This window comes from Daphnia carinata, chromosome 2 (assembly GCF_022539665.2).
Source record: "Daphnia carinata strain CSIRO-1 chromosome 2, CSIRO_AGI_Dcar_HiC_V3, whole genome shotgun sequence".
Lineage (NCBI taxonomy): Eukaryota > Metazoa > Arthropoda > Branchiopoda > Diplostraca > Daphniidae > Daphnia > Daphnia carinata.
Window position 1 is genome coordinate 2,806,828 of NC_081332.1, and position 19,478 is coordinate 2,826,305.

Genomic DNA, 19,478 nt, shown 5'->3' on the forward strand with positions numbered 1-19,478 from the left:
AAGGATGGCCTCTTGTTGGGTGCTACTACGTAACGTGTCGTGCTAGTTGTTCCTGCTATAGTCTAACGTCTACATCCACCACGATACAGTGTAACATAGAAAAAGCTTAGTACACTTTCATCAGCAAGGAGAGACAAAAAGAAAGGAAAATATATAATTAATTCATTGTACCTGATGTTCTCCTCCGGGACAGGACGGCATGTCAGATAAAAGTTCTCCATCGACCGAGTTTTCTGGGCAAGAGTCCAAATCGCGATACTTTGTGACGCTGTATTGGTTATCAGCGAAGTGGAGTAGAGTAGTATGTAGACGCCACATTTTCCATACAGATAACTACGACACAGAAACATTACACTGGCTACCTATAATAACGAAAGCGAGAATCACCTCATGGTCAGTATAGATCCCGCTGTTGATGCCAGACAGATCAAGTTGCAGTATAGACGAAATCGAACGCTTGAAGTTGGTCGACCAGAGGGGTTCTTTTATCATCGAGAAAAGCGGCAGCTTCCACTTTTTCGTATAAAGAAAAGCAGAATCATTTGGTTACCAGCTAGTAACATTAACATAATCTAGACAAATCGCTCAACTTTAGATCCTGAGTAGAGGAGATGGAATGGTTTGCTCAGCTGTTCATTCAGTTCAGTCAACTCGAGAAATGTATTGCCAGGGGGCGCAGTTGTACTGTCGCCCTTATCGCCATGCTGAATGGCCAGCGAAATGTTCTTGATCTGCATAGAAAAGAGTTTAGTGTCAGTGTCAATTCAGACAAAAATGTTTAGTTGCGGACATTAAGAAGTGAGCGCCATTTGGAATCTTCAACTTTTGAGATGACGTAAAGTTGCCCACGCAGCTGTTGACGGATGACAACTTGGTTGTTGACGCCCGATTCACTTTCGATTGATGCCTCCCCTTCGTATCGATATTCAAGACCCTCACGGAATGGAGACCTGTTTACTGTGTCTGTCCAAACCTGTTTTGTCAAACCTAATTGTAAAGAACAAATATTTGTTCGATGTGACCATGCAAAATGTAATAGAAACAAATTGGCTTTATTATGGAACTTACCGAACAATAGAAAACAGTAGTACAGCAACATGTTTCCAGCCGGTGAAAACCTATCGTTCACCAGAAGATTTGTTAGCTTACTGAACTTGAACGAAATCAGCCTCAATCTTTTCATTTACACATAGCTGTTTCTTGTGATAATGCATGGCTCTGGGCTCATCCTTCTTGGTGCGTTCGTTCATTGGTAAACTATGATAAGACTGCTTCTTAAATTTCATATTACCTTTGACCTTGGTGTCGCTTTCATGCAGCTGGGGTAACTTTGAAAACAAAAAAGCGAGATTCTGACTATCTCAAACTATGGATTTCATCAGTACTTGAGAAGAATACGTCCAGCATGTAAGCCTATGGAATCCATTCGAGTTACCGTCCGAAATCTGCTGAAACAATAGAAAATTTTAGTTTTTCAATTTGGCTAAAGCACGCCATAAGACGTATTGTCGTGTATCCTTCCATTGTCCAATTATTTGCCGTCGGATCTGTTAACTTGAACCGGAAATATCGATTGGTACTGCCCTTTCTAACACGTATCAAGCTGGCACATCTGGTAAGAAAATGGAAATGATTACGGCACTAATAGCCAACATATCTTTATTTTAAATGGCCTGTTTGTTTGTTTTTGTCAGAAAAAAAAACAGATGGTTTAGTTTTCCTATTTTCGTAACTGCTCGTAACCGGGGAGTTCAGGGAGGTTCGGGAGCTCAGCAACAACTTACCAAGGAATTTTCAGAATAATCAACGCTCTATGATGTCGTAGTACAAGTATCGTGTACATAAAAAATTTTCCTGGGTCTGCAGATTATGGATGTTTCTTTTCAATCATTTTTCTATCTGTTTTTTTTCTAGACTACTGGTCAGCAGAAGCGGATGGCGCACAGAAGCGTTAGAATCGTCAGCAGCGATAATTCCAGGAAAGACATACTTTATATATTCTATTTTTTCTTAGAACTTAGAACGTTAACTTTAGAAACGATAAACCTTTAAATAAAATTAAGAAGTTAGTTGAACTATGATGGCACTTCGACGTGAAAATATAAGGTAGGGATCAGACGGACATCAGTATAATGCTTAAATCTTTCCAGGCGTCCATTAGATCGTGGAAATCGTCGATTGTGTCGATATTATTTCCCCCGTGAACTTCATCTGTGTTTCAAAATGAATCGCCCATTTCACATAGTTGTTTTTAGCTACTATTTTCAATAGATGGCATGACTAGAAGAAAGGTTGCAAAGTAATACCTTGAACGGCAGTCTCGGCGAAATCATCAGCTAGAGTGAGCACCGCGCCCCAGAGTTTCTTGACGACGACGTAACGTTCGGGCGTCAATCGTGGAGCGTTGATGATGTTGGAGATAAGCTGGTGGACGCAGGACCGATCAACGACGATCTCGTTCTGCAGAATCATGGTAAATGAATAATTTTATTTTTTATTTGCCAAATAACTTAAAAATATGTTGTCTAGTGATATTGTGCATACCCTAAAGTTGTGGCCAATGAACTGGGGAGATATCATGAGAGCCAATGCCATCAGAAGTGACGCTGTTGAGGCCCGACCACTTTTGTAAAGAATGTCAAAATATTTGACGACCAAATTCATGTCGATGGAACTAAGAGGTAGCAGCACGGATGAGAAAGACCGCAGTAACCAACAGTTGGGCACATCTAAGAAGAAAGAAGCACAAAACAAAGGTACCATTTATGGCATAAGGTAGAGTGTGGGAGTTTTGTTTTACTTGAAATGTAGACGAGGACTTCCAGGGAGAGAAACGGAGACCAATTTGGGATCAAGTGTAGGATGCCTATGGTTTTCGCTAATTTGAAAAACACATTGGTATGTTGCTGAAACGCACGGACGTTAAAGGCGAAATTCCAGTCGATTTGGCCTTGAAAATTTCAAATAGTTTTTATGGTTTGAAATCCGTCATCGAAAAATGAAAATGAAAAACGCTAGTCGTACCGTGGACGTTAATGGGGCCGTAGAGGAGAAGAAGGACCTTGGCCAGTTGCGCGGTGCCAATCTGGTTGGAAATGAAACCAATCCAAATAGCGCGATCGTAGTCAGTAACGCACCTATCTAGAAACAGGTAACGAAGGTTTCGGCGTAAAAAAAGCTCGTTCTCCAAGTCTGTGCCAGGCGCATCACACACAAAGCGTGAAATCTGAAATTTTAAATACTTGTCATTTTTTCTTCTTTTTTTTACTACACTACTAAGAAGTTACCGAACGATAAAGAAACAGGCAATCGCTCATGTATGTAAAAACCTATCAAAGAAGAGAAACAATATGACCTTTCCTTCGTGTGTTAACAATTGTAAGCTGACCTTGAGGCATTCGCCCTCATCCCATCCAGCAATGAACGACTGCAACACAGCGCCAACAAAGGGGAGTGTATCAATTGGGAATGAATTGGCGGATTCTTTCTCAACCAAACGTTGAACCTAGAAATGAGTTCAATGAACGTGAGTCCGATTAAAATGTGAGGCACTATTTACCTTTTGCATAAGTTCGTGGAAGAATTTTAGCCTAAATTCGACCGTGAAAAGAAAACTAACTCGCTTAAGTAGTCGTCCGACATGTTGGCTCTGCTGGCATAGAAAATTTATATTCATTTATTCGGTTGTCAACGTTTAAGAGGCGAGAAAACTGCGTACCTGTTCAAGTAGCAGCACACTTGAAATAGGAATTTTTATCAACAGGCGAGCGACTCTCATGGCAAATTGCTCCTCCGTAACGTAAGCATAGATAACTTTGCCTAGTGCCTTTGATGCCATCGACATTTGACTTAAATCATTAACTGAATTCAAAAATGTACAAAATTAAATGCGTTGAAAAATGCCAAACATAATTAAAGAATTGTTACGTGAGAGACGGTGAAGAACGTAGAACATGACCTCTTCAGTGAGTTTACCGAATAGCGAATCCTCTAAACCCGAAGCTAAATACTGATTAATCTGCATTTCGACCATCACTTTTCGTTTTTTGATAGTGGCATTAGTGAATTTAGAAAAGGCTGTATCTAAGGCATGTTTCACTGCCTTGGTAGAGCTCGCCGTTGGTTGAATCTTGTCGGTCATTTTACAGGACAGTGATGATGGAACCTCCGGAGAAGAAAGCTGACACGTTTTGCACTGAGCGCCAAGACCTTGGAGAATTGCACATCATTTCCCTTCCCTTCACCCTCGCGCCAGAACTCTGCACGTGACTAAGCCCCTGTTGCCGAATGTTTTTACTTAGGTAATCGTGATTCTCCTCTTGATGAGATGGGATCATCCATCAACGTCCGCCGGTCTACCATCATGTTACGAAAAGTTTTTTTTTTAATTTTAATTAATATTCGAAATATCATTTGTTTTGGGAAAAAAAGTCAGCTGATATTTTCTACGAAACAGAGATGGCGTTGAATAAAGCATGGGTTTTTCCCAACCTCTAGAAACGAAAAAGTGTTTTCCATTTTACCCTGTCATTTAGCCAAAGTATTTTTCCTATTTGTGTCTCCCGTAATCAACCGTTAAATTATTTTTCTAATCCAGTTGAAAGCTTCCCTGTTATTGTAGAACAGATTCATGGGATACCAGTTACCAAGCCAATATAAGCAAATCCGTAATCTTCTGTCATATCAGCACGAACTTTGTTCACCATACACCGAGCACGATTAGGTCTTGACTAACCTAGTTCGTGTGCGAAACAGCTATAAACCTGATGCTCTACTGATTAACTATTTCACATCGATAAACGGTAATGAGCAGTTATTTATTATTTGAACAAAAAAAAGTCGAAGCCGTTTTAGAAGGACTGCCACTTGTGAAGTTAAATTCCCATCCCGGATGTTTTTGCAAACATCCTACGCCAGGCATGTTTTATGCAATTTTTGTTTCCAAGCCTTATGAGACCTTTCGATGGAATGAATCATTCTCGATAAGACGTATGTACGTAAGCCGTCATACCGCCTACTCGGAGTTTTAGATCACGCAGGTCGTGGCCGGTCGTGAGTCATGCTCATTGACAGGCTGCTGGTGCTTTTGATAGAAAAAGATTGAAACATTCCGTGTTGGCGAACAGGATGAAGGAAAAAGAAGGACTTTTGTCGCTCTGTCGATTAGTATATCAAAGACTACGGCAAGGAAAAATGATGTATTCCATAAATGCCAGACGCTGACAGCATGGCGGAAAGGCACTGATGTAGAGTTTTGAAGCGGTCAAGGAGATAATGCAGTTATATCGATTAACGTCTCCACGTCTAAAGAAAACGTGGAAAGCCAATATGAAGATTTTTATGCAAAGACACACAGTCCAAAGGTGCGGAAAAGAATTAAAGGCGTTTCCGTCCTTGCAGTCTGGCTAGCTGTCACGAATATCGTACATTTTTGTTTTATCATCACCGTTTTCCTTTTTGTAATTGCATCACATCAAACTGTTTAATGTCACCTTACAAGCAACTACACTATAACAAAATCTTTTTCCAGGTTGGTGCCTTTGCAGTCGATTAAAATGCTTAAGTCGTTCACGTCTAGCGAGTTCGTCAGGTTCGGCCCGCTTGAATTTCAGCTCAGTATTTTCTTGCATAATACATGCAGCTCTGAGATGGTGGCTTCATCAGCAGAGTAATAGAGCCCTTGTTCCTACATCTCTGGCAACCACAGATAAACATAAACTATTTATTTTTAAAACCTTGTTTAGAAACAAGTCGAGAGCCTAGGAGTCGAGAATGATGGGAATGGAATTATTTATTAATTTTTTTTTTCTTGTCTACATTTGAAACATTTAGTAAAGTTGGCAACGCCGTAACTGTTGCGGCCATATTGGAGGTTTTGACAGAAGGGAAGGAAAAGCTGACTACGAGTGCCGCCCACTGCCCGATAGGTACTGGCCGTGTCGGTTTCTCCCGCGATTCGGCACACACCAGTAGAGACAGTGTTTTATCGGGTTAGTTGGTTATTTAATCGAACGATAGCAGACGTTTCACCTAGCAATAATTTGTCATCGTCGTGCATATAGGTGTGTCGAAAGAGTCAAGAAGAAGCGTGGAGCGTTTTTTAATTTCATCAACTCACAAGTTGTGTGTGTACCCAGTTTGTCTGTCTTCGCTGCCATCCGAAGGGAGTATTGATTTTCGGTGTATGTGTCTGCCACAGAGAGTGTGCCAGTGCGTGTGTGTAGCCGACGCCGTGTACCACTAACAATTTAGTGCTTTTTGGTGCAATTCTCTCTTTGAAATTGCCGTTGGGATTGTAGGCCAACCTCAAAATGACCAAGGATAGATTAGCAGCCCTCAAAGCTGTAAGCTTACATACATTGTTGATTCATCTTTCATGGTTTCCCTGTAAACAGCCACTTTATTGTATCTTTTCCCATTTTTGCTGATTCAGGCTCAGAGTGAGGATGACGACACAGGGCCAGATGATGTGGCGGTCACCGTGGAGGCCCAGGATGGATATATGGAGGCCTTCTTTGCTGAGGTAAACCACAATTTCCTTTCACATTTCTAGCGAAAGCATTTCCTGGAGCTACATAATGTCTCATTCTATATAGTTTTGTAATGAACAGGCTATTAACATAGCAAGGCCAACAGTTGAGTCAGCACTAAATATGCACCTGACCATTTTCATAATGTCTGAACACGAATAACTTTGGATGATGGTATCCCGGTAAACGAGAAAGAGAGACGAATAGGAAGGGTGGAATTCATTAGCCATAATTGTGTTTACGATAGCTCTCATTCATATTAGTAGTCGTGTCTTTTGATAGCGACGGAGAAAGTCGGCCAATAGTAGCATAATGACATAGGCGCGGTGGAGTCGTCCCTTGTTGGTCGTTGATGAATCGCAGATGGAATTGCATCAGTCCATGCATTATGGCCCCAGTCTGTCACGAAAACTGTAGGAAAAGCTTTTTTTTTCCCGTTTGTGTCTTAGTTTGCCTGTATTATTCCAAACAAACTTTTCGTCAGTGAGGCTTCCTCCCATCTACGGCTGCGCAATACACTTCTTATCAACAAAAAAAGCCGAAAAGGAAGAAGGGAACCAACGCTTAAAGAATCTGTAGTTTGCAAGGTTGTGACGATGAACAGTTTACTGTAGGGGTAGTATTGGTAGCATAGGCGTTTGGTAATTGATCGGAAGAAGAAGATCGATCTGGCGTGAAGCTTTTGCTCGTCACGAAGGAAGGGACTAGGCTGTCTGATTTTGGTGCAAACGCTTTCAAAGCAAACGAGGGCACGAGAAGGTCGTAGGACTTTTGCGGGAGGTGGAATTCGTTTTTATGCCCACAGTCTGAAAAAGTCCGTTCTGTCATGCCAATTTTGCTGTTTCAGCCAATGGATATCGGCCGCAAAAAGGGTGGGTGTTGGGAAAGTCGACATGCATGAGTGGGCACCCTATCGCGTTACTACGTACGTAGCCCAGTGATCAGCTCCGCGCTCCTTTTTTTTCCTCTTTCTTACACTTAATCTTTCTATGCGTCAGCATCCACAAGGCATGAAATCCCCTCAACCACCTCGTCAAGCTTATGCAACGTCACTCTATCAAACCTTCATCTTTTGCGTCCTCTTTCAATTTTAGATCTCTTTGAAAGAAGAAATTTTTTAAAAAACTTTCTTTCACGGGTGGTTTTCGTTTTCTTTTTGTTTGTCTGAATTGTGACGGCCTCTTACACATACTCACGCACCAGCTCCTCGTGTGCCAACTCGTAACCTTCCCGAAGTCTGCGGACAATTTGGAATCTGGCCGAATTTCAAATAACACCCCTCACCTCATTTAGCCTTACAATGCCGAGTGTGGAATCTCAAAAGGAACAAAAGATTCGAAAAGACGAGAAGGATTAAACAGAGTTAAATAGGGGAAGTAAAGCATTCGATCAAATTTGACCTTTTCATTCAGACTTACTGAAACGCCCTAAAGTCTCAGATTTTGTTTTGGACTCTCTTGTTGCCCAACTTCATCTCCATCCTTTTGGCTATCCTCCACCCGCGTTTATATGGGACCATCATTACCGTGCCGACGTACAATACTCAGACATACAAAAGACCTACTATCCCGCCCACCACCTCCCAAAGTGCGCTATTCGCCTTCTCATTCTGAATGTGTGTGTAGTAATGCGTGCGCCGCGTAGACAGGCGGGTGGGGTGGGTTTTGTGTGGAACCCAAAGTCACATACATGCACATCGATCGATGGCGGCAAAGAAAGAGGGTCGAGACGAGGCACCGCCAACTCCCTTTCTCTTTGCCAGCAGGACCTGAAGTCACGAAAAAGTCATAAAAAAATGGAAACCGAATGGTGGAAAAAATAAATAAATAAACGAAAGCCAGTTGCTTAGGTCCGCATTCACTCCTTCCATCTTCTTTTCGTTTTCAATCGTCTTTTTAAAACTTTCCTCAGCTGGCCAGCTCTAGTTTTCCGTGGGGGGGGGGGGGGGGCAGTACTGAAAGGGGAAGAAGAACGATGATGATGATGTAATCGATAATCGATATTGGTAGCTCGTTTTCCTCCCTTTTTTCTTTTTGTATTATCACCGGGATTAGGGGGCTAGAAAAAAAGAGAGAAAAAGGAGCAGGAATGGATGGGTGTTAGAAGCGAGAGCGCCGATTAAAAAAAACCTAAAAGACAGTCACGTTTTAATGTGGGCTGATGAATTTTTAGTGGTCATTATTGGCTGAGATGTGATTGTCATGCACATTTGTGACAGGTGAACGAGATACGGGAGAATATAGACAAGATACAGGCCAATGTCGAAGAGGTCAAAAAGAAGCACAGTGCCATCTTATCGGCCCCGCAAACGGATGAGAGTAAGATGATCCTATTCCCTCATGTAGCTTATTACTAATTCAATGTTTTCATGTGCAGAGGTAAAACAAGAGCTCGAGGATTTGATGGCCGATATCAAGAAAACGGCCAATAAGGTTCGATCGAAGCTGAAAGGTAAAATCAAATTAAATTGAGAAAAATGGTGAAGAATATTGAAATGATATATTATTGGTTTTATTGAAAACAGTTATCGAACAGAACATCGAGCATGAAGAGCAGACGAACAAATCTTCGGCGGACCTGCGGATACGCAAGACGCAGCATTCGACGCTGTCTCGCAAATTCGTCGAGGTCATGACCGAATACAACCGCACCCAGACGGACTACCGCGAACGATGCAAAGGACGCATCCAACGCCAGCTGGAAATCAGTAAGAAAACGCTATAAAACAATTGGCCAGTTGAGCTGCGCTGACACTTTTTTTTTGTAATTCCTTCCACAGCTGGGCGTACGACTACCAACGAAGAGCTTGAGGAGATGTTGGAGCAGGGAAATCCTGCCGTTTTTACTCAAGGCGTAAGAATTGATTGACGTCTGTTGTGAAAGTAGGAAAACAGTTTTAACAATTGTTTTTATTGTTAGATCATCATGGAGACGCAGCAAGCCAGGCAGACGCTGGCCGACATTGAAGCTCGCCACGCCGACATTATGAAGCTGGAGAACTCGATCCGCGAGCTGCACGACATGTTTATGGACATGGCCATGCTCGTCGAGAACCAGGTACGATTACCGTCCTTACAAGAACAACAACAATTCGCAAACGACGGCTACGTGCCCTGAATTGTTGTTGATTTTGTTTTTTGTTTTGGCCAGCCTACTAGCGAACTTTTTACGTACGTGTATGAAACGTTGCGATTTAACGTCGTTTGTCTCGATGTGTCGTTGCGTTTGTAAACGTATAGGGAGAAATGATTGATCGGATCGAGTACAATGTGGAACACGCCGTCGACTACGTGCAGACGGCCACTCAAGACACGAAGAAGGCGTTGAAGTATCAAAGCAAAGCTCGACGGGTAAGTTGTCATCCATTTTCCCATTTTTTCTTATCGATTTTTCATCTTTATTTAGAAGGTACTTTACGTAGTTTCTTTCACTTTTGCCACTTTTCACGTTACTAGTTGGCATGTCTCAGAAATTTCTGTAGATTTCATATTTAACGAGTCACGACAACAAAATAGATTAAAAGTTTTTACAGCAGCCACTAGATGGGCTATGCCGAAATTTGCAGAATGCTTTATTACATTACTATCATTTAAAATATTATTATTCATTTTATTTTTGCTGTTGGTTTTTTTTATTTTATTTTTTTTTTTCGGACTTTTTTTTTTGTTTATTTATTTATTCTTTTCCCATGTAGAAAAAGATATTTATTATCATCTGCGTCAGCGTCACTCTGGTCATCGTCTTGGCAATCATCATTGGAGTTACCGTTCCTAGTTAGAAATTTCTTGTATATAATCCCCCACACACAAGACCACGTTGCGTTTTCCAGTGAAAACAACAAACAAAGAAATGTGTTAAATATTAGCAAAACAAAAATGTTTGAGGTTGAAAAACCAAACAAGTTGTGTGATGCAACGGCCTGCTGGAATCTGTTGATGGGGAACCTCCGCTGTCTGCCTCCTTTTTCAATGAAAAAAAAAAGATTACTTAATAGCATTAAACACACATTTACAAAACCGGATAACAAGACTTATGACGCGACGAGAAATAAAAGCACCCCTCCCTTCTGAATTCTTATTATTTTTTTGTTATTTTCCGCGAAATCAATTCGTTCAATCTTTTGTTTTTTTATTTTATTTCTCGCTCGCTATAGTTGAATTGCATTGTGTATGCACACAGTTTTCATCGCTATTTTATTTTAGGTTGTAATGTACTGGAATATCTTTTTTTTATTTCATTTTCGATCCAAAAATTCTTTCATGAGTGTGTCCTGCGAGTTATTTCCGAGCGCATGTATTGTGTGTGTGTGTGTTTTGTAGAAGAAGAAGGGGCTTATAGTAGGAAGCAGAAAATGAATTTCTTTCACTCTATTGATATTGGCTGTTATTTTCCTTCCTATCTTAACCTTTGCCTGTGTACATTTCTTGCTGTACATTAAAGTATAAAACAGCGACAAATTGACTGACGATAACAACTAAACCTATAGTTGAAAAGACAATTTTTTCTCTTTTCATTTTCCTTTAATAAAAAGACGCAGACGCTACTAATATCTCGGGAAACTGCCTTTTTTCTTAATTTTCTCCTTTTTAGTCGTTCGTATTCTTTCCTTGTTTCGTTTGTCGTGACTGGAGTTCAAAAGAAAACAATTTTAGCATTTCTTCTTGTTTTGCTTCCAGTATTATCAGTAGATACCAGCAAATGTTTATTTTCTTTAAACGAGCTAACCAATCTTCTCTCTGTCTCTGTCTCTTTTTTCCGTTGTTCTTTTTCTTTTTCTATTGCCTTTGTGGTAAAACATACTCGACACCTGTCCGTGTGTGTTTTGCTCTGTTGTTACGCGTGTTGCGGATATTTGCAGAAGAAGATTATGATCATGATATGTTTGGCCATATTGGGCATCATCCTGGCCTCCACCATTGGCGGATACTTTGGATTGTAATAATAAAAAAAAACGAAACAAAAAACCCACCACCTGTCCAATCAAAAGCCTCAAAAGGCTTTTCATGTCCGCCAGCCTGAATCAGACAACGCCGAGGCAACAAAGAAAAGGCACGAACTACGTCTTCTTCGTTTCCTTCAATAACTTCAAAATCTGTTGTAAAGTAGCCAGAAAAACAAACGGCTTTTTCCTTCTTAAGCAAAAAATCGAAAAGGGCCTAACCCTGAAGTCACTCTTCATGTTGCGTTCGTTCATCTTCGATATTTTATCATTTCGAATCTTCTGTGTGTTATTGGTTTCCATTTTCCGTCACTACAAGATAAATAAGTATTCGTTTTACAGCGCCAACTCAATGGATTACTTAAAAACTGTCTTCTGTTGCTTTGGTTTCATTTCAGTTACCTAGTCCATTTCTATTAGTTCAGTCGACTGGTGTTTTTGTTCGTACTTTTTATTCTTCCTTTGTCTCTCACAATCTGTCGGCCTCCTTGTTCTCCAGTCTCCCTCACACACACACACACAATTGAGAAAATTTTTAACCAAATGAAAACATTAGTTATTACTTCATGTCCCCTCAAAGCTGCTAAACCTGTATTTTATGGACATTTTTCGTCACGCAGTAGCCTCGATTTCAATGGTTTTTACTTTCTTTTTCTTCCCTTTTTCTGTAAGTATATAATGTTGACACATGCATGTGAACCAGTCAGATGTTGATTCAGCTCGGTACTTATATAAATATGATGACAATGTATCTATGCATTTCCCCACACTGGAAGGAAGGGGTTTGTTACGTTTGAAACCAAAAAAAAAAATATTTACCGAGTAAAAGCTGCTACAAGTTGATGACACCAACATTTTAGGCTAAAAACTTTTTCCCTTTGTTTTCATTAGTAGACAATTATTTAGTGCATACTACCTATTATAAACGGTTAATCATTCACTTTGTAAACAAATAAAAGTCGTCCCTAAAATAGGTAACTTTTTTTTTCCAAAACTCAAATCCCAATCGACTTCCTACGCTGCTACTGCTGCCACATATTGTGGATTTCAGTCCCCGAGTTATATTTGTTCTTCTTTCATTTTATTGTTGTTTTATTTTTCGCCACTTCATCCATTCTCCTGCTCTGTGTGTGTGGTATTAAACAAATATAATAATACAGAAAAAATAAAACAAAAAAAACACAGACTAACCCACATCATGTCTTCCTAAATCGACTGTAAACATCGTCTGCTTCTATTCAAGAATCATCTTTCAGGTAAGAACACTACTAAGATTCTCTCTTGTCACTTTATTTCCCCTTTTCTTGTTCGAGTTTCATACATATAAAAATTATATTGGTGCTTCCTTGTTTATGATTCTTTCATTCGAGCCTTACAGTACCGGATGAAACCAATGAATCATGCAGATTTTCTGGTTATCAAAATTTCAAAATTTCATATCATTTTTTAGTGTGTTTAGATTAACAAAATTGGCTCGTTGAGTCATGGAATTTAGATAAATGATGATGTATTGATTTTGTTACTGCTAGAAAGCGAAAGCAAAAAAAAGAGAACCTCCATCAAACTGTTGAGAAGACGACGTCATCATGGTTTGTCTGCTAACCGTTTCGCTTTCATCCAGTGTGCTTTTCTCAGTATTTATGCTAACGCAAAATAGATCAAATGAAACCTAACCAACAAACAGAAAGCCTTAAAAAGGGAAAAAGAAAACACAAAATCCTTAGAACGTAAATTCTTAAATTCGAAAGGCACTGGAAAACTCAGTTTACTGTTTGGCTTTTGCAAGAAGTCATTCGTCATGTAGATGGCAAAGAACGCAAACCCAACCAACTGTATATAAATGCAATATTCGTATATAAGCCCATTCGGTAGAGTATTCTGTTTATTCGTCGGCCTGACATCGATCGCCGTTGCTCTCGTGACGACAACGGTGACAATAGAAAGGGGATAGGTATAAAGAGAGACCCAATCGTCAATCCTGCATGCAACTGACAGACACACACACAGTTATGTACCACGTTACTACCACAATACTATGAAGTACGGACGCATGACTTGAAACCTCTTTTGCAATCGATCGATACTCACATAGAAGATGAAGAGCAAAATCCATACAGTCTCGCTCGTCTTTATGGCCCTTGAGTTCTGCATTCTGGCTTTTCCTAGCCACCTCCTTCCGGGCGTTTTTCCATTCACGAGAGATTGCCACGTCACATGCGCCAGATCCTTGCTCACTCGCAAAACATTTTATATCGAAAATATCAATAGTCGTTCGTCTTCTTCTTTCCCTTATTGTTATTATTATTAATTTTTATTTCCCATTAGGATAGCTTTCTGATATACGGATCGCGCCTGCGTGGCTTAAAACGTATTAATGGTCCTGAAAAGCTCATACGAAATATATTGCTAAGGAGAAGAAATGACAAAATCAACAGAAAGGCAAAAAAATAAATCAAATTTCGATCTCAAGTTTGCTCGTGGGACCGCAAACAACTACATGCAGTTATTGTATTCGTCCATTTTTCGGTACTAGAGACACGGATGGACTTGAATCAACCGATCAATATGGTTATCCTTTGTTTGGTCGTGTACGGAAAATGGCCATAAGCGAAGACGCGATCTTCAGGTGAATGAGAAAAGGGTTCAGCAGCGACATATTTGTCCTATTCATTTATCTTTCAGTCTTTATCCAGCAAATGGAACAGTACTCTTTCACCTTTTAACATAAAGTAGTCTTATTTCTATTTGTCATAGTCCCTTCAGCAAACAAAGGCTGGAGGGGTTTTTCCAGATTCCCCCACGTTAAAAAAATCACACATAACATGAGATGAGATATGCTTATGCAAGGTTAGTGGCCTGTCGTCCATGGTCACCACATGTGTGCGGAATTCTGAAGATGTTGACAACGAAGTTCCAAATTATTTCTCCTAGACCTACTAAAACTTCTCGTTGTTCAGGATTGTTCCTTCTGTAACATATCTTTTGATCTCTTGCGTGCTAAGAATTAAAAATGTCTCGCAACTGACATAAAACGGAACGAAAAACGAAAGGCAAAATAACAAAATCGAATCTAGCGCGTTTCTTAACAAGTTACGCGGAACCTATTCCGCGCCCTTTACACAAGACCCCATTCACCACGGCACCACCACACATACACACACACACACACACACACACACACACACACACAGGCACACACATCATGGTGTCGAAGATGGCTCCAAAGACGAAACCGGTGGATAACTCTGTCAACGAGAGACGTTTGCGGCCCATTTACGGTAAATGATCTCAAAGCAAGGAATTCCTAAATTATGTTACACTCTCCTCAGATACTTAAATACTTCGAAAAATCGTGTTTGACCCGTAATTGTCTAGATTAAACTGTCGCTCTACTTGTTTAATTTTCGTAACCAAAATAGATTGGCTGGATAATGGAAACAATAAAAAAGCCCTACAAGAAGCTGAAAAGGTTTTGAAGAAGCAACCAAACCTCCAGTGTGCCAAAGTATTCTTGCTAAACTTCACATTTAATTAACTGAAAATGTCAACTTGTAAAAACCTAGGTATTAAAAGCACTTGCAATGGTACGCCTGGGGAAATCAGAAGAAGCTCAGATTATATTGAAAGATGTACAATTGGAGGAGCCTTGTGAAGATGCTACTCTCCAAGCCATGGCTATTTGTTATCGGGAAACACACAGACGTAACAGACAAATACAAACCTTTTTATTTACACAAATTGTAAGGAATTTTGTTACTTTGTATTTCAGCTGAACTAACATGCCAGATATATGAAGCTGCTGTGAAAAAAGATCCATTAAATGAAGAGTTTTTGTCCCACCTTTTCATGGGTTATGTCCGTATTGGAGACTATCGAAAACAACAACAAACAGCCATGGCCCTCTTCAAAGTTAAACCCAAAAACCCCTATTATTTCTGGGCTGTTATGAGTATCCTTATGCAAGTAAATGTCTTTTGCTGTTTGTCTTAGAACGTTCATGATGGATATTTTATTCCTTCCTAGGCCTACGTTAGTGACGATACCGTATGCCTTACGATTACCTTGCCACTTGCAGAACGAATGATTAAAAAGTTCGTAGAAGAAAAAAATAGAAGCTGAAGCTGAGGTACAGTTGTACTTGATGGTCCTGGAGAGACAGGTATTTCCAAGTTGCAGTCTTTTATTGCCTGGATGTGTATAACCAACCAATGTCCTTATCCAGAGAAAATACCATGAAGCCTTAGAAGTGCTACAGGGGCCGCTATCAGAAAAGCTGGCTTCTGGCATAATCGAAAGTAAAAAAGGCGAATATCTCAAACAAATGAAACGTTGGGATCAGATGATGGATTATACCGAAGAGCTTTTACGTTCAAATCCTGATCAATGGAGCTATTACGTCCATTATGCAGAAACTTTGTTTGAAATTTCATCTCAAGACGTGACCGTAGTTGATCGGGCGAAAACGTTTTTGTTCTCGTTACTGGAGCAAGAAAGAATGAAATCGGCTAATAAATTAAGGGGTCCGTACCTGGCAATGCTGTATTTTTGGCAGCAACTTCAACAGCGAAATTTCGATGCCTCCGCCGTTTTTGGTATTTCTTTCTATCCATTTGATAAAGTTTGGTTGAACATGGATGTTGCAAAATTAATTTATCATAACTTGTTTGTAGGGAACTTCAAGGAGTTTGCGCAGGAGTATGTGGAAATTATGGGAGACAAACCATGCGCTTTCCAGGATCTCAAACCATTCATTAGAAGCTTACCAGCAGACCAAGTTACTGAGTTTCTCGATTGCGTTAATCAATCTGTCGGCTTGGACGACCCAAGTCGTCAGTCACCTAAAACGGTAATAGTTGGTAATAACAAAAAGGATAATACAAACTATTGTTTTTCATTAAGGTTAAGCAAATCTGTCGGCATTTGCTGCAACTTCAACTCAATCGCTTTCTCGGGCAACATGATCTATTAGGTAAAGAGGAGAAAACTCAACTGTCTCGTGAATTATGGGACCACTATCTACGAACCAAATTTTTAAATGTTGGCCTATTAACGACGGATATCAGGTAATTTCTTTCGGTTATTTTAAATTACATAATTTCAACGCTACTTTATTTGTTTTTAAACGAGTAGACCAAATGATGGATATGCCTTACTGGCGGCCCACCTTTTGTTAGATACGTGGAATAATGATCCCGATGTTCTTGAAAAGTGCCTGTTGTTGCTGGAAATGGCCCTTGCCAATAGTCCGGCCAATTATCACCTCAAGTTGCTCGTCACGAGAGTTTACACACTAGCTGGTAAACACATAATAGTTGTGGCAAATTTCTATGCGTCGATTATTTGTAACCAATGCCTCTAAAGGTCACGGACGAGCAGCTTTCCAGCGTTACGAGACGTTAGATATTAAATACATCCAATTGGATTCCCTCGGCCATTTGCTCTGTCGACCTCTACTTTCGATGGGATTACCATATACAGCTTCGCCACTTTTGTCTAGCACATTACGTTTTTACACCACACACGCCAGAGAAGTATTGACACTCATATTATTTATTTAGAAAATAGTTCTTGAATGTCCTGGTTGTTTCTTACTGAACAGACATCTGAATGCCTGATCTCGGCTTATAAATTTGGCTCCTTCGGGAAGATTCCGGAATTTACACAATTTTGCCAACGACTTGATAGCTCTGCTCACTTCGCCTCAATCACCACGGAGCGCATGTTGCTTGATTTGCTCCTTGAGAGCAACTCGCATACTAAATTAGTGCAGATGGCAGGAGGCATGTTCGCCGATCCTGACAAGGATCAACCTGACTGGCAAGCCTGCGTCGATAATCGCGATTGCGGTGTTTTTGTCTCCTGGGAGCCACCGTCCAAGTATTCAGCAAAGCAAACCAAGTTTGAATAATTTAATATTTTACTCTGATCGCTGTTCTTGTTTGCAATTCCTAACAGAAATTCGCACGATGATATCGTGAAGACAACGTTTAACGACGAAGTGAAATTCGCTCGGCTACGCAATCGTCTTGTTCACGCCCTTATTGCCACTGTTGCGCTCTCGCCGATTTGGCAGGTTGAACATTTTATGCTTTGTCGTTAGTTTTACTAAACAAGCTGCTAGCAAACTGTTGATTTTTCCAGATTGAAGTTCAAGAAACGAAAAGTAGAACGGAAAACTTGAACAATGATCAAATAGCAGAACACCCGAGGGATAAGTGTATTTTACCTAAACTGCTTCAAGAACTTGGAATTTTGTTAACTGAGTTGAAATCAGAGTCGTTGATGAGCCATAGTCAGGTAAAAAGGGAATTAAAGTCATACACTACATTTGGTTTGACGATTAAACTTTGCCCGTAGTTCTCCGTGCAAAGTCCACCACCTCCAAGGCTTTATTCCTACGTTGAGAACGGTTCTCTAGAACCGATTTTGATTTTGATGGATATAGTCTCAAAGGGCCAATGTCACGCGATTGGTAACGATGAAATCCGACAGCTTGATAATGCCCTCAACCGCGTTGTTGACTCTGCTCAGCTGTCCGTCGCCAGCGAGGGTTTCTGGAGGAATTATGTCCGACTTGAGAGAGTTTACAATGCAGTCGAGGTAAAGATTTGCTTGACTGATTGTAAGAGATGAAAAATAATGGATTTCTTTCAATTTACAGACATTATGTTTGTGTGTGCTGGTCACTTCTACTATTCATGCCATAATCAAAAATAACAATGCATTAAGCAAAAAAAGAAAAAAAAAGGTGAAGCGGATAATGGCGATTCATTGAACAGAGTATGTACCACAAATTTCCCGTTCGTGGAAGTCAGAACTTAAATCCAACTTAATAATTCAGGTAAAGCAATTTTCGACCTTGGTAAGCTGTGTAACGTCTAACATGAAAAAGATGGAAGCTCTTATTGACGAGTTAAGCGTCCAAGTGGGTGTCAGCCAGATGAAATTAACAGAATCAGATAACGAAAAAGCAGTACATGCGATCACAGATGAAATAAACAAGAACTTGAGTCAGTCCCCCGTTTCAGAAGTGAAGAATCTAATGGTGGAAAAGTTTAAGTTGTTAGAGACATGCAACCTGTAATGCGAAATACAATTTTCGTTGCATTGCTTTCCACGAGTTTGATATTCCTTTTTTTACGGATATGTGAATGCATAGTCTTCTCGACTAATGCGAGCCTTACCATATAAGCTCAAAAACTATAGACTCTACATAAAAACAACTTCCATTTTCGCGTTCCTTGGTTAATTTTGAATCAGAATCATATATTATCTAGATTTAATTATATTATTTTTTAATAGGACAAAATTTTAAGCCCGACAATATAAGGCCGGCTTTCTGTTTTTTTTCCCTTTAATTCAAAAACTATAACGCCAATTAAAAAATATTCCATTCCATTCTGCATCGAAAACATGTATTTTAAGCCAAATTTGAAATTTGGCACAAAATTAAAAAAATGAGAAGGCTATAGCCTTCTACAATACTACAAATAATAACAATGAAAATTCACATAGGTAACGTTGATTTGCCAACGCCATCTCGGAGTAATATGAGTAGCATTTGCAGGCGTTACTACTGGTATACTTCATAACAGAAGCGTACTGGCGGTTTAGTACTGAACAGTCAGAACTTACAGTCCATCATATTCCATATGGTCATCTTATTCTTTGTTTATTTATTACTTATATTCCAATCAGAACTAATTTAATTGCTTAAATTCAATTCACGAAACGTTGATTTGGGGCTTACATGTAAAAATTTTACAATAGGCCGTTGTTTATAACAATTCCGCCTATTGGGCTTCTTCTCTTCTCATTGCCAGTGAACGGCCAATCATCAACGACCTTTTGTGTACTGAACAACAGGCGTCTGCAAAATTCCATGCGATGTGGAACATAGAAAGTGCTCATGTTGGAGCTGTAAAAATCCGTAACAATAATTTCTCATTTTCTTTTTTTTTTTTCGTTATGCAAGTGAGCATAGATTTTTATCTTTTACCACGTTTCTG

At 39.9% G+C, this 19,478-nt stretch overlaps 3 protein-coding genes and 1 long non-coding RNA gene across 5 annotated transcripts; 3 read left to right on the forward strand and 1 right to left on the reverse strand.

The window, feature by feature from the left end:
• The first annotated feature begins 1,744 nt into the window (after positions 1-1,744).
• Positions 1,745-4,789, forward strand: LOC132088595 (uncharacterized). Its single transcript, XR_009422107.1, has 4 exons — positions 1,745-1,837; positions 1,915-2,473; positions 2,530-2,756; positions 4,149-4,789. It is a non-coding gene; the product is annotated as an uncharacterized LOC132088595 (long non-coding RNA).
• Positions 2,071-4,141, reverse strand: LOC130687071 (F-box only protein 47-like). Its single transcript, XM_057510239.2, has 10 exons — positions 3,928-4,141; positions 3,719-3,861; positions 3,560-3,649; positions 3,389-3,505; positions 3,288-3,329; positions 3,025-3,226; positions 2,801-2,950; positions 2,545-2,729; positions 2,307-2,460; positions 2,071-2,211 (listed from the first exon to the last, which is right to left on the reverse strand). The coding sequence occupies exons 1-10, from the start codon at positions 4,139-4,141 to the stop codon at positions 2,114-2,116; spliced, it is 1,395 nt and encodes a 464-aa protein (XP_057366222.1). The 3' UTR covers positions 2,071-2,113.
• Positions 4,790-5,891: 1,102 nt separating the features above from the next.
• LOC130687072 (syntaxin-1A-like) lies at positions 5,892-12,220 on the forward strand. Of its 2 annotated transcripts, none has more exons than XM_059494234.1 (9): positions 5,892-6,344; positions 6,434-6,523; positions 8,749-8,848; positions 8,907-8,981; positions 9,055-9,237; positions 9,310-9,383; positions 9,450-9,587; positions 9,770-9,880; positions 11,389-12,220. In XM_059494234.1, exons 1-9 carry the CDS (start codon positions 6,312-6,314, stop codon positions 11,467-11,469), a joined length of 885 nt encoding a protein of 294 aa, XP_059350217.1. In that variant the 5' UTR covers positions 5,892-6,311; the 3' UTR covers positions 11,470-12,220. The 2 variants fall into 2 exon arrangements, with proteins under 2 accessions (XP_059350217.1, XP_057366223.1); XM_057510240.2 differs by lacking the exon at positions 11,389-12,220 and adding an exon at positions 10,225-11,230 and having other exon boundaries at positions 5,893-6,344.
• A 2,389-nt stretch (positions 12,221-14,609) lies between these two features.
• On the forward strand, positions 14,610-18,583 carry LOC130686939 (N-alpha-acetyltransferase 25, NatB auxiliary subunit-like). Its single transcript, XM_057510099.2, is given in 18 exon segments — positions 14,610-14,747; positions 14,889-14,974; positions 15,033-15,171; positions 15,239-15,432; positions 15,493-15,569; positions 15,571-15,628; positions 15,692-16,061; positions 16,140-16,315; positions 16,369-16,532; positions 16,600-16,766; positions 16,831-17,000; positions 17,069-17,346; positions 17,425-17,542; positions 17,611-17,766; positions 17,827-18,069; positions 18,131-18,194; positions 18,197-18,249; positions 18,311-18,583. Coding segments are annotated over 18 exon segments (2,832 nt in total). The 5' UTR covers positions 14,610-14,671; the 3' UTR covers positions 18,554-18,583.
• Positions 18,584-19,478: the final 895 nt, after the last annotated feature.

What these genes read in the sequence shown, in the direction of transcription:
- LOC130687071 (XM_057510239.2), bottom strand. Translation starts at nt 4,141, where the DNA reads ATGACCGACAAGATTCAACCAACGGCGAGCTCTACCAAGGCAGTGAAA. An exon ending in ATGAGGGCGAATGCCTCAAG is followed by an intron (nt 3,330 to 3,388) that starts GTCAGCTTACAA and finishes CTTCTTTGATAG; the next exon opens with GTTTTTACATACATGAGCGA. An exon ending in GCCTGTTTCTTTATCGTTCG is followed by an intron (nt 3,227 to 3,287) that starts GTAACTTCTTAG and finishes TTAAAATTTCAG; the next exon opens with ATTTCACGCTTTGTGTGTGA.
- LOC130687072 (XM_057510240.2), top strand. Translation starts at nt 6,312, where the DNA reads ATGACCAAGGATAGATTAGCAGCCCTCAAAGCT. An exon ending in GGCCCCGCAAACGGATGAGA is followed by an intron (nt 8,849 to 8,906) that starts GTAAGATGATCC and finishes TTTCATGTGCAG; the next exon opens with AGGTAAAACAAGAGCTCGAG. An exon ending in ATCAAAGCAAAGCTCGACGG is followed by an intron (nt 9,881 to 10,224) that starts GTAAGTTGTCAT and finishes TTTCCCATGTAG; the next exon opens with AAAAAGATATTTATTATCAT.